This window comes from Trachypithecus francoisi, unplaced genomic scaffold, assembly GCF_009764315.1.
Source record: "Trachypithecus francoisi isolate TF-2019V2 unplaced genomic scaffold, Tfra_2.0 Lachesis_group7, whole genome shotgun sequence".
Taxonomy (NCBI): domain Eukaryota; kingdom Metazoa; phylum Chordata; class Mammalia; order Primates; family Cercopithecidae; genus Trachypithecus; species Trachypithecus francoisi.
In genome coordinates, this window is record NW_022681472.1 from 22,261,634 (window position 1) to 22,274,154 (window position 12,521).

Consider the following 12,521-nt stretch of genomic DNA (forward strand, 5'->3'; position numbering starts at 1 on the left):
GAGATTAGGTTGGGAGGAATGCTTGAGCCCAGGAGTTCAAGACCAGCCTGGGCAATGTAATGAGACCCCGTATCTTAAGAAAAAAACAAAAAAAAGTATTGTTTGAGCCAGGCGTGATGGTCTGTGCCTATAGTTGCAGCTACTTGGGAGGCTCAAGCAGGAACATCACGTGAGCCTAGGAGTTCGAGGCTGCAGTGCAGCATGATTGCACCTGTGAATAGCTACTGCATTCTAACCTGGGCAACATAGCAATACCCTGTCTCTTAAAGAAAGGTATTTGGTGTCATGTGGTGTCAGAGTATGGGCTGCTGTGTGTAGCAAAGGTGACATCAGTGTGACATCTCTAGCCCTTTATTCATGAGTGGGATGATATTAACATACTGCATTTATTTTGTAGGAAGATCTACTGTAGTGTCTCTGACCAGAGGTTCAGCACAAAAAGAATAATCCACAGTTACAATGAAGCATAGTACAGTTGTTAAGAGTCGGAACTCTGGAGTCAGATGGCCTGGGTTCAAATCCGGGGTGTATGAATTATTTTCACCTCTTTGTGTTTCAGTTGCCGTATTTGTAAAATGAGTAAATAGTTATGTACTATACAGGATTGTAATCTGAATTGTTCAGCACACTTGACCAGTTCATCCTGATGCAGGAAGTCTGAAAACCACACTTTGGTTACCTCCAACTAGATCTTTTCTAGGTGAGAGTTAGTCCTTAGTCTACATGAACTGAGGTGTGTAAGTTACTGGAATTTCCTAATAGTAAGGAAGGTAGATGGCCTGCAGATATTTATGGATTGTAGTAGGAACACAATGGAAACTAAATCTCTAACCTGGGCTGAGACTGATAAGCAAAAGTAAATTCCTGCCAGAATAAATGTAAAATTAGTCCCATGCTTAAGGAACGACCGTCATAGTATGTTAAAATTGTTTTGTTAATCACTTTTTTTTTTCTGTTGGTTAAGGTTGCATGATGGAATTTGAACATTACTTCCAGAGGTTTTATGTTTTGGATTAATTGAGTTTGTCCTCTGCCGACTGTTTCTTCGGACGCATTTTTTGGTGTGCTCTTGAGGGATTAAATGCAAAGAGATCATACCATGGACTACAAGGAAAGCTGCCCAAGTGTAAGCATTCCCAGCTCTGATGAACACAGAGAGAAAAAGAAGAGGTTTACTGTAAGTACTTAACATAAAGCATGTGGAAAAAAACTGAATATAGAGAATATTTTCATTTCTGCTTTTCTTCTCCAACCTAGAACACCCCCTTCCCCATCTCCCACATACCTGGATTTTACTTCTTTCACATGATCTGTTCTCCACAAAGTCTTCTGTGGCTACCGTAATGGAATAAATTTTCCTTTTTTAGTGTCTCTTTTCTTATCCTCTTGGAGAATTGTATGAAACTATCTAACTAATCTTCTTTTTTTTTTTTTTGAGACAGAGTCTCATGCTGTCACCAGGCTGGAGTGTAGTGGCACAACCTCTGCTCACTGCAACCTTTGCCTCCTGGGTTCAAGTGATTCTCCTGCCTCAGCCTCCTGAGTAGCTGGGACTACAGGCGCACACCACCACACCCAGCCAATTTTTGTATTTTTAGTAGAGACGGGGTTTTACCATATTGGTCAGTGTGGTCTCGATCTCATGACCTCGTGATCCACCCACCTTGACCTCCCAAAGTGCTGGGATTACAGGCGTGAGCCACCGTGCCCAACCGTATCTAACTAATCTTCTTGTTTTTTGTTTTTTGTTTTTGTTTTTTTTTCTTTTTGAGACAGAGTCTGGCTCTGTCGCCCAGGCTGGAGTGCAGTGGCGCGATCTCGGCTCGCTGCAAGCTCCACCTCCCAGGTTCATGCCATTCTCCTGCCTCAGCCTCCTGAGTAGCTGGGACTACAGGCGCCCGCCACCATGCCCGACTACTAACTAATCTTCTTAACAGAAAATGTGCATGTGCATACACATGGATCTACGCACACACTTACAATTTTGCATGCACTATCAGGAATTAATGGACTCCTGAAGACATTGATTTCGTATTAAGAACTATTGTCGGCCGGGCGCGGTGGCTCAAGCCTGTAATCCCAGCACTTTGGGAGGCCGAGACGGGCGGATCACGAGGTCAGGAGATCGAGACCATCCTGGCTAATACGGTGAAACCCCGTCTCTACTAAAAAATACAAAAAACTAGCCGGGCGACGAGGCGGGCGCCTGTAGTCCCAGCTACTCGGGAGGCTGAGACAGGAGAATGGTGTGAACCCGGGAGGCGGAGCTTGCAGTGAGCTGAGAGCCGGCCACTGCACTCCAGCCTGGGTGGCAGAGCAAGACTCCGTCTCAAAAAAAAAAAAAAAAAAAAAAGAACTATTGTCCTGAAATGTTTATAGTATCTCACAGTTTTAAAATATTTAATTCAGTACTTTATTTTTTTTTTTTTTTACCTTAAAGGCTAAGCCGTTTCTAATTTTATCATTTATCACTGTAATATCTACTACAGGGCTTTATAAAGAGTAAGCACAATGAATATTTGCTCAATCTGTGTATCAGTTTTTATTATTAGAGAATAGTCACTTTTCCAATTAGTGTGCTGAAACAAACAATATTGTATGTAGTTCTAGTAGTCCTATTGGTATATACAGATGTCTTGTGCCCTCCTCCCCCTGAAAAAATAAAGCCATTTATCGTGTATATTACTGATCTGCTCTTCCTCGTAACTCCCCACCCCCCTCACCTACAGAGTTGGAACTCTGGAGTCAGATGGCCTGGGTTCAAATCCGGGGTGTGTGAATTATTTCACCTCTCTGTGTTTCAGTTGCCTTATTTGTAAAATGAGTAAATAGTTATGTACTATACAGGATTGTAATCTGAATTGTTCAGCACACTTGACCAGTTCATCCTGATGCAGGAAGTCTGAAAACCACACTTTGGTTACCTCCAACTAGATCTTTTCTCTGTTGTATGAGTAATATGAAGAAATTCATTTAGCCCAATTCTGTTTAATACTTAGTCTGATCTAATAATTTAACCAGATCTCAGGATAAAATGCTTAGCCTCTCTTCTGCTTTCTTTCTCTTACTTGAACACACATCCTCCTCAGGTTGGCATCATGGTTTATGGAAGAAGAGGTGTCCCCTTTCACAGTATTGTTGAGTTGGTGAATGACCTCATGGTAGCCTGGTGAAGCCTCTTGAGTTCTTGTTATCCCTCTAGATCTTTGTTATTTGAGCTGTAAAGTGGCTGGTCTGGCAGATAGCCAGCTATGACTGACCTGATAACCTGGGCATTTTGCTGGCATCCATTGCTGGCACCTTCAGTTGATGAACTAGCTTGTGATCTCTTTGTTGACTTGACCAGGGTCTTGCGGCAACTCTCCACTGACTCAGTACCTTGGCCCTTGATAGCTGTAGAGCCCCCTGAGGCTCTGACATGTCCTTCACCTGCTCCTGGCTCAGTGTTCCAACCCAGCCTCTAAAAAGGGGGTTACCTGGTCACTGCCAGTTGAGTCCCATGACAGGTGACTTTCAACTCAGAGTCCCTGTCATAGGGCAGTTGAGGAAAGCTGAGGAGTTAAACTAAATCTCTCTGCCTTCTTAACTAGGTGGGGCTGGGTGCCAGAAATGATGGTTTTCTCTCAAGGTCTCAGACAAGGAGCAGGGAAAGCAGTCCCTCTGTCCTCTCTTCCTTAACAGACACACCTGCCACACTTGGCACCACATCCCAGAGCAGATAAATTGCAATGTGTTTCTGACCATATACCCCTTCTGAGCCTCTGTATTGCAGGAATATCTTAAACAGTAGGCATTTGTTGCACATTTGTATAAGCAAATTTTTAGCAGTATCACATTGAAGGTAAACAAAGGTTGATATACCTAGAATAAAATGGTAGAGTGTGTGGAAGTTTTTCTTCCTTCCTTCCCTCTCCTTATTTTTGCCTTTGGGTCATTCTTTCCTCAAGAGGATACCTCCTGCCAAGTTTGATAGAAGTTCACACATAGCAAATGTCAGCAGATTATCTCATGTGTCCTTTGATTTTCCAGGCTGGAAGTATTTCCATGTCTTCTGTAGGATGGTCGAGGAGACCTGTAACATTTCTCTTACCCAGCTGTTTTTACGCTGTGCACTGAGTTCTCAAAGGCCCTAACTAAATCACCTTATTCATTTACTTCCTTCAGATTCCCAAATATTGCCTTATTAGAGAGGCATATTCTGACCACCCTATAAAAAAAAGCACCTTCACACCCCACGCTACCCCCTCACTCTGTCTTGCTTTCCCTCCTGCCACATTTTGTGTTTGTTTATATGTGCCTTCTTTGAGTAGAATGCAAGGTTCTTTGAAGCAAGGACTTCTTCATTATCGTTTCACCAGCCCCTACAACAAAGATAGTAGGAATTCAAATAAGTATTTGTTGAAATGTTCATCTGTTATTTGCTGATCACTACAGTGCAGTCCTCAATCCTCAAGAAACTTGGTTCTCTCAGTGCAGATAGACCCCATCCCACCCAACACAGATGCTCTGTTCAGCCTAGGTACCCGTGTTATCGATAATATTTTTTTAATTAATTAATTTATTTATTTATTTATTTATTGTTTTGAGACGGAATCTCGCTCTGTTGCCAGGCTGGAGTGCAGTGGCGCAATCTAGGCTCACTGCAACCTCCTCTTCCTGGGTTCAAGCGATTCTCCTGCCTCAGCCTCCCGAGTAGCTGGGACTACAGGTGCATGCCACCATGCCCAGCTAATTTTTTGTGTGTGTATATATATATATATATTCTTTTTTTTTTTTTTTTATTAGGGACGGAATTTCATCACGTTGGCAAGGTCTCTATCTCTTGCGTGATCCACCTGCCTCGGCCTCCAAAAGTGCTGGAATTACAGGCATGAGCCACTGCGCCCAGCCTGAATTTAAATTTAATAGAGACAGGTCTTGCTACGTTGAATAGGTTGGTCTCAAACTCCTGGGCTCAAGTGATTCTCCTGCCTCAGCCTCCCGAAGTTTTGGGATTACAGGAATGAGCCATCACGCACAGCCTTGATAATATTTTTATACTCTAGTTTGCATAGGTAGTTTATATAGTTCTATACCATGAAGCTTCTAACAGGGAAATGTGTTGCATTGTAGGTGTCTTGACTTAAGCCAAGTCTAAATTATATTTTCATTTATCCACTTGACAAATTGTGAGCTTCTATGTCATATTCTAGGCACTGGGGATACAGTGGAACAAGAGTGACATTAGCCCTAGCGCTCAAGGAACTTTCATTAACTGGGGCAAGACAGACAATAAGGAAATACGCAAATAAGATAATTTCATATTGTATTAAGTAGTGTACTGTTTCCTGTGAAATCCTGTTAGATTTCACAGGAAATCTAATCTTGTTTTGCTTTTTACCAGTGGAAGTATTTTTAAGGATTTGACTAGTTTTTGTTTTTGTCTACTGTTTTATTAGTACATATTTAATAAGCACTTGTTTATAAATCATACTGTTAATTCATAATTTCACAAGGCTTTATCTTGCCTTCTGTAAATATATTTGCCGCAGAGCTGCTCCAGAACCTAGACTTGCTCCTGGTCTTGGCTGTATTTGGGTAGCCAGGGGAGGCCACCTGAACTTTCTAAGGTCCATTCTCACCAAGTCAGCACAAATAATTCAAGAAACTCACAATCGTTTAAACTTAAGTGTTTTATTCTCTTACAGCAGTTCTACTTCTAAGCTTGTCTGATCCTGAGTGCCATGTGAGATAAATCTCTTGTCTAGTCTTACTCATCGTCACTGGAACCTTGGCTAAGTTTTTTGCCCTCTACTTCTGCATGCTGTCCATGAGGGGGGGTATCAAATTAATTCTAACATCTTACACATAATAGCTTCCTCTAAGACCACCAGATTCCTTTTCGGTTAAGACCAAAAGAGCCAGATTACCATCCTGCAGCTCATGTAGGGTGTCTCATGTATAGTGGGGGGTTATAATATTTGTTCTGCTTACTTCATAGGTTTGTTGGATTATGATTATATGAGGTTATGTATACTTGAAAATAATGAATATGGAAGATAATACTAGGAAATCTGAGAATAAATTGTTATTAATAGTTTGAAAACTACTATGTGAAAGATGACCTAAAACTACTATGTGAAAGATGAAGAGAACTAATAATTGAAGGTTTTTTATGAAGCAGGTACCACTTTTGAAAATACTTGTAAGTTCAAGGTAGTAATTACTGCTAGGGAAGAAGAGAGGAAAGTGGCAACAATTGCATCTATAGTATTTTATTCTTTGGCAAAAAAAATCTGAAGCAAGAATGGCAAAATGTTAGAAATTCAGTAGATCCAAATAATGAGCAAGTGGGTGTTGACTATGTTATTCCCTGAAAATTACAGAAATATTTTGTAACATTTGAAAAATAAAATATCACCTGTTTTTTTTCCTGACTTCATATTCTTCCCATCACAAGAAATCACCTTTTTTTTTCCCTCAAGTCATGATCTCGCTTTTGACACTCAAGCTGGAGTGCAGTGGTGTGATCTCAGCTCACTACAGCCTCGACTTACCTGGGCTCAAGCAATCCTCTTACCTCAGCCTCCTGCGTAGCTGGGACTACAGGCGTGTACACCATGCCTGGCTAATTTTTAAGTTTTTTGTAAAGACGGGGTCTCCTTATGTTACCCAGGCTGGTCTCCAGCTCCTACGCTCAAGTGATCCTCCCACCTCAGCCTCACGAAGTGCTGAGATTACAGACATGACCCACTGAGCCCCGCCAAGAATACCATTTGACAAGATTCAATAAGTGCTTTAATTGGTATGTTTATGTATCTTGGAGAATCATATAAAAATGTTAATATCAGTTTCAGAATATGAAGATATCAGCCTTATTGAAAGAGCCAGACTGTTTCAAAAATATATATATATGAAAACAGGTTTAATGTATTTAAGTAGCTAATGGGTTTTTTGCAATTAAATTTTGTTACATTGTTACTTTTTTATTTCCACAGGTTTATAAAGTTCTGGTTTCAGTGGGAAGGAGTGAATGGTTTGTCTTCAGGAGATATGCAGAGTTTGATAAACTTTACAACACTGTAAGTAATAGTCTACAAGATTTCTAATTAAAAGAAAGGACCTGAGAAAACCCCAAACTAAGAGAAATGTATTTGAATGATTAAATTGATACTGATATATTAATATGTCAGACAAGCAGACAAAGGTAAGAGATTCTTCAAAAACATCCTAACTTTGGAATGCTTACAAAGAAAGGGTAGAGAGAGGACTGCTGAACAATTCCAAATAAACCATTAAAAATATGAGAACTAGATAAAATACCTTTTAATGTCATAAAAAATTAGAAGTCAGTTCTTTCTACCTACCTCTCTGATAAGTGTTAATCATCATGGTATTTCTGGTTAAATTGCCTACTGTAAGCTTTATGTTTGAAAGTCTATCACAAACCTATCTCCCTTCCATAGTTTGTTTCCATTCTTAGAGATATGTCTTAGGTTCCAGATTTTAAGTAGCTAACGCAACTGAAATGACTGTTGACTTTTAGAGTTCTGACAGCTACCTAGGTGGTGAGATCTAAGAGACCATGAGCTATTTAAATTACTAAAACCTGTTTTTATATTTTCATAACTCAGATATTAAATAGTATTCATAATCTAGTGTTTGCAGTGTATGCAGTACATATTTGCTAAAGTAGGCAGCAAAAAGCCAGGCACAATGGTTCACATCTGTAATTCCAGCACTTTTGGAGGCTGAGGCAGAAGGAACATTTGAGCCTAGGAGTTCAGAGGGTACAGTGAGGCATGATTGCCCCACTGCACGGCCGTCTGGGCAATATAGCAAGACCCCATCTAAAAAAATAAAGGCAGCAAGACCACCACAGTCACTGTCATACATCAGTCCATATCTTCCACAGGTAGCAGTGTTTGTGGATAGTGTTGCCTTGAAGATCATACATAGAAGCTAAAGCATACCTCTTGAGTTATTAATAGCTATTATGGAACTCCAGGTCCTTAAGACAGTCCTGAATTTAAAGTTTTGCTTCAGTTAAGAACAAAAGCAATTGTGCCTCAGATCCTCAATTTATTTATTTATTTATTTATTATTTATTTATTTATTTATTTATTTTTGAGAGATGGTCTTGCTCTGTCACCCAGGCCAGAGTGCAGTGGCACGATTTTGACTCGCTACAACATACTCTGCCTCCCATGTTCAAGCGATTCTCATGCCTCAGCCTCCCAAGTAGCTGGGATAAAAGCATGAGCTACCACGCCTGGCTAGTGTTTTTGTAGTTTTAGTAGAGATGAGGTTTTGCCATGTTGGCCAGGCTAGTCTCAAAGTCCTGGCCTCATGTGATCCGCCCACTTCGGTCTCCTAACGTGCTGAGATTACAGCTATGAGCCACTGCCCTTGGCCTCAAGTCCCAAATTGAAATTCCTCTGCTCTCATGTATTAATAAATAGGAATCTCCCAGTGTCATTGTTTAATGAATGGTAGATTACTAGGCATCCTCTGGAAAAACTCTTGTTATATATTTAAGAACAGAATTTTGGGCTGGGCACGTGGCTCATGCCTGTAATCCCAGCACTTTGGGAGGCTGAGGCGGGCGGATCACGAGGTCAGGAGATCAAGACCATCCTGGCTAACATGGTGAAACCCCATCTCTACTACAAAAAATTAACTGGGCATGGTAGCGGGCACCTGTAGTCTCAGCTACTTGAGAGGCTAAGGCAGGAGAATGGCGTGAACCCAGAAGGCAGAGGTTGCAGTGAGTGAAGATTGTGCCACTGCCCTCCAGCCTGGGTCACAGAGCGAGACTCTATCTCAAAAAAAAAAAAAAAAAGAAGGGAATTTTTAAATTTCTTAACCCTGTCTCTTGATTTTAAACATAGGAATAAATATATGCCTGTGGGTTATTATTTGTAAGATATTTTTGAATATGAGGAAAGTTACACATATATCAATTAAGAAACAAACTCCTAAATGGGTCAGAATGAATCAAACAATGTCTAGCTGTACCACTTCCTATGTTTTGTTAAGTCATGAAAATCAGACTTCTGATTCATCTTTATTTAGCATTTCACTATATATATATTTGTTCCTAATACTCAGATCACTTGCTCCTTGAAGTTGAATTTCTGAAGATAATACTGCAATTTAAAAATATTTATTTTTTCCTATGTAAACTTAATAGGGAGATTCCATCTCTACAAAAAAAATAAAAATAAGAAGTTAGTGTAGTGGCACATACCTATAGTTCTGGCTACTTCAGAGGCTGTGGTAGGAGGACCACTTGAGCCTGGGCAGTTGAGGCTGCAGTGAGCCATGACCATGCCACTGCACTCTTGATACCCTGTCTCAAAACAAAAACTAGAACAAAACACCTGTAATGTTGCTGCTCAGAAATAACTTAACATTTTACTGTTTTCTTCTGTTCTTCAGCTTTTCTTTAATGCATATGCAACTGCACTTACTAAATACAGGTTGAGTATCCCTTATCTGAAATACTTGGAACCAGAGTGATTTGGATTTCAATTTTTTTTCAAATTTTGGAATATTTGAGTTGTACTTACCAGTTAACCATCCCAAATCTGAAAATCTGAAATCTGAAATGCCCCAGTGAGCATTTCCTTTGAGCACTCAAAAAGTTACTGATTTTGCAGCATTTCAGATTTTCAGATTTGTGATATTCAACCTGTGTAGTTTTAGATATTTGCTTCATCAAAGGATATTGAGATAGGTTTTTTTTTTTCTGTAATTAAAGTTGTACTGTTGAAACAATAGTCAATAAGAGTTTGGAAATATCTTCCATTAAGTGTTTAGTGATTTTTTAAAAAATGGCTTATATTGGAGGCTGAGTGAGGGTTGAAATGTTAGCTCATTTTGAAACTCTTGAATACCCTTTATCTACATGTTCAGCATGTCTTTGAGGAGTGTGTAAATCCACCTGTACCCGTCAGGATGCCTGGGTTATGCTCGGGTAAAAATAACATGACTGTAGTGTCTGTGTCTGTCTCTTTCTTTCTTTCTCTCTCTCTCTCTCTCTCACACTCACACACACACACACACACACACACCACATACACCACATACATTTGAGGCTTCTTTCTGTCTTTTGCTTAAAATATTTTGTAGGCTAGATTTACCTTCTAAAGATGTTGTCTTTTGTGAAACTCTTCATAAGAGGAAGGGGTGTAGGGAATGTCATCTAAAACCTCAGCATTGTGGAGATCCACACTGGTAGTGTGTCATCATGATTTTAATAGCAGGTGATTAATTAAATTGTTAATATTTGAGTATCTGTAAGCATAAAAATAAAATAGGAAAGCTTGTTTGGGGTACCTCCATCCATGATCACTTTCATTCTCTCCTCTGTGAAACATCCCATCTTTCGACTTTTTGCAGAAGAGTTTCCTTAACTTGTAGTTCAGGTTTTATCATTCGTCTCCCTAATTTCTTTTGTATTTCTTTTCACCCTTTTTTCATTGTTCTTATTTCATCACTTTTTATGTCTCTTTTTATGTAACTCCTTGTAATTCTGCCTCCTGTAGTGAGGGGCAAAGAGAAAAAGAAGAAAATAGTTACTGGTTGAATTCTTTGAAACTACAGAAATCAGGTTGAACCTGGTCTGGATTTCCCTAAGTTCAAAAACACAAATTATTTTCCGGTACTCCTTTTAGAATAAAAGAAAAGAAAAAATCTCTAGGCATTTTGTCAACTTCAGTGTGTCCTTTATGACTAGTTTATATTTTAAACTTTTTATTACAGAAATTGTCAAACACAGGCGAGGAACAGTGGCTCACACCTATAATCCCAGCACTTTGCAAGGCTGAGGCAGGAGGATTGATTGAGCTCAGGAGTTCAAGACCAGCCCGGGCAATGACTTAATGAGACTGTCTCTACAAAAAATAAAACAACTTGCTAGGTGTGGTGGTGTGTGCCCTGTGGTCCCAGCTACTCAGGAGACTGAGGGGAGGATCACTTGAGCCCAGGAGGTCAGCACTGCATTCCAGCCTGGGTGATAGAGCTAGAGACTATCTTAAGGGAAAAAAGAAAGAGAGAGGGAGAGGGGGAGGGAAGGGAAGGGGAAAGAGAAGGGAAAGGAAGTGGGGGGAGGGAGGGAGGAAGGAAGGAAGGAAGGAAGGAAGGAAGGAAGGAAGGAAATTGTCAAACACATACAGAAGTAGACATACTAGTACCAATTCAGAAAATAATAATATGTTACCATCCAGCTTCAATAATTACTGATATGTGGCCATTCCTGGTTCATCTCTATTCCTAGCCAGCTCATCATAATTTCAACACAAATTTCAGACATCATATCTTTTCATCTGTAAATATTTTAGTGTACATCTCTAAAAGATAAAGATTCTTAAAAACAAACTTATACACAGTATCATTACCACATCTAAAAATAAATGAACAGTAATGCCTTAATATCAGATATCCAGTTAGGGTTTATGTGACTGGTTGATAAGTCTGTTAAGTGTCATTTAATCACTAGGTTCCCCCTCTGTGTTTCTTTTCTTTCCTTTGCACATTTTTTTTTTGTGTGTATGAAAAAAAACAAGGTCATTTGTTTACATATTTTTCAGTCTGCGTTTTACTGACAGCATGCCCCATGCTGCAAAGTGATTAGTACATTCCTCTGTTCTTTGTATTTCCTATCAGTTGGTAGTTAGAGGTATTGTTTTGGGGTGGGTTTTTGTTTGTTTGTTTTTGGTGAGATGGGTTGTTGCTCTGTCACCCAGGCTGGAGTGCAATGGCATGATCACAGCGCACTGCAACCTTGACCTCCCTGGCTCAAGTGATCCTCCCACCTCAGCCTCCTGCATACTGTATAGCTGGACTACACCCAGCTGATTTTTTTTTTTTTTTGGTAGAGTTAAGGCCTCGCTGTGTTGCCCAGGCTGGTCTCAAACTCCTGAGCTCAAGCAATCCTCCCACATCAGCCTCCCAAAGTGCTGGGATTACAGGCCTCAGTGAGCCACCATGCCCAACTGAGATACAGTTTTTACATATGTGTGTGTATTTTTGACATCAAACTTATAATGAAAGTATAACCCATTTTTGTGACTTAACTGTCCCACATTTAATTTCTTCAGGGCCAAGTTTTCATTCTCTGAAGACAAGCATATCAGATAAATGTATTAGAAAAAATATATATATATTTGAGACATGGTCTCACTCTGTTGCCCAGGCTGAAGTGCAATGGCATAATCATGGCTCACTGCAGCCTCAACCTTCCAGGCTCAAGCAATCCTCCCACCTCAGCCTTAGAAGTAGCTGGGATCACAGGCATGTGCCACCATGACTAGGTATTTTTTTTAATTTTATTTTTGTAGAGACGAGGTCTCACTTATTAGAATATTAGTAAGGGGAAGATTAGAGCAGAAAGAATATTGAAAGCAAAATTCATCTACTTTCTTAGAAATCTATTGTCAATCCATGTAGAGAAAACACCAATATCATATCTTCTCCTAAGATAGTAAGTGAGTAATACGTATTCGGAACTGTAACACCAGGTTCTAGCCTAAGCACTT

General features: G+C 39.9%; 1 protein-coding gene across 10 annotated transcripts in view; it reads left to right on the forward strand.

The window, feature by feature from the left end:
• The window catches only part of LOC117079346 (serine/threonine-protein kinase Sgk3), a 196,272-nt gene that overhangs the window by 123,456 nt on the left and 60,295 nt on the right, over positions 1-12,521 (forward strand). For 9 of the 10 annotated variants that reach the window (XM_033203160.1, XM_033203166.1, XM_033203161.1 and 6 more), the window contains 2 exons: positions 965-1,177; positions 6,978-7,061. In XM_033203160.1, coding sequence (XP_033059051.1) covers positions 1,082-1,177; positions 6,978-7,061 — 180 coding nt within the window. In that variant the 5' untranslated portion in view covers positions 965-1,081. Of the gene's footprint in view, positions 1-964; positions 1,178-6,977; positions 7,062-12,521 lie in introns of those variants that run through there. The other variant, XM_033203169.1, reaches the window with a different exon arrangement.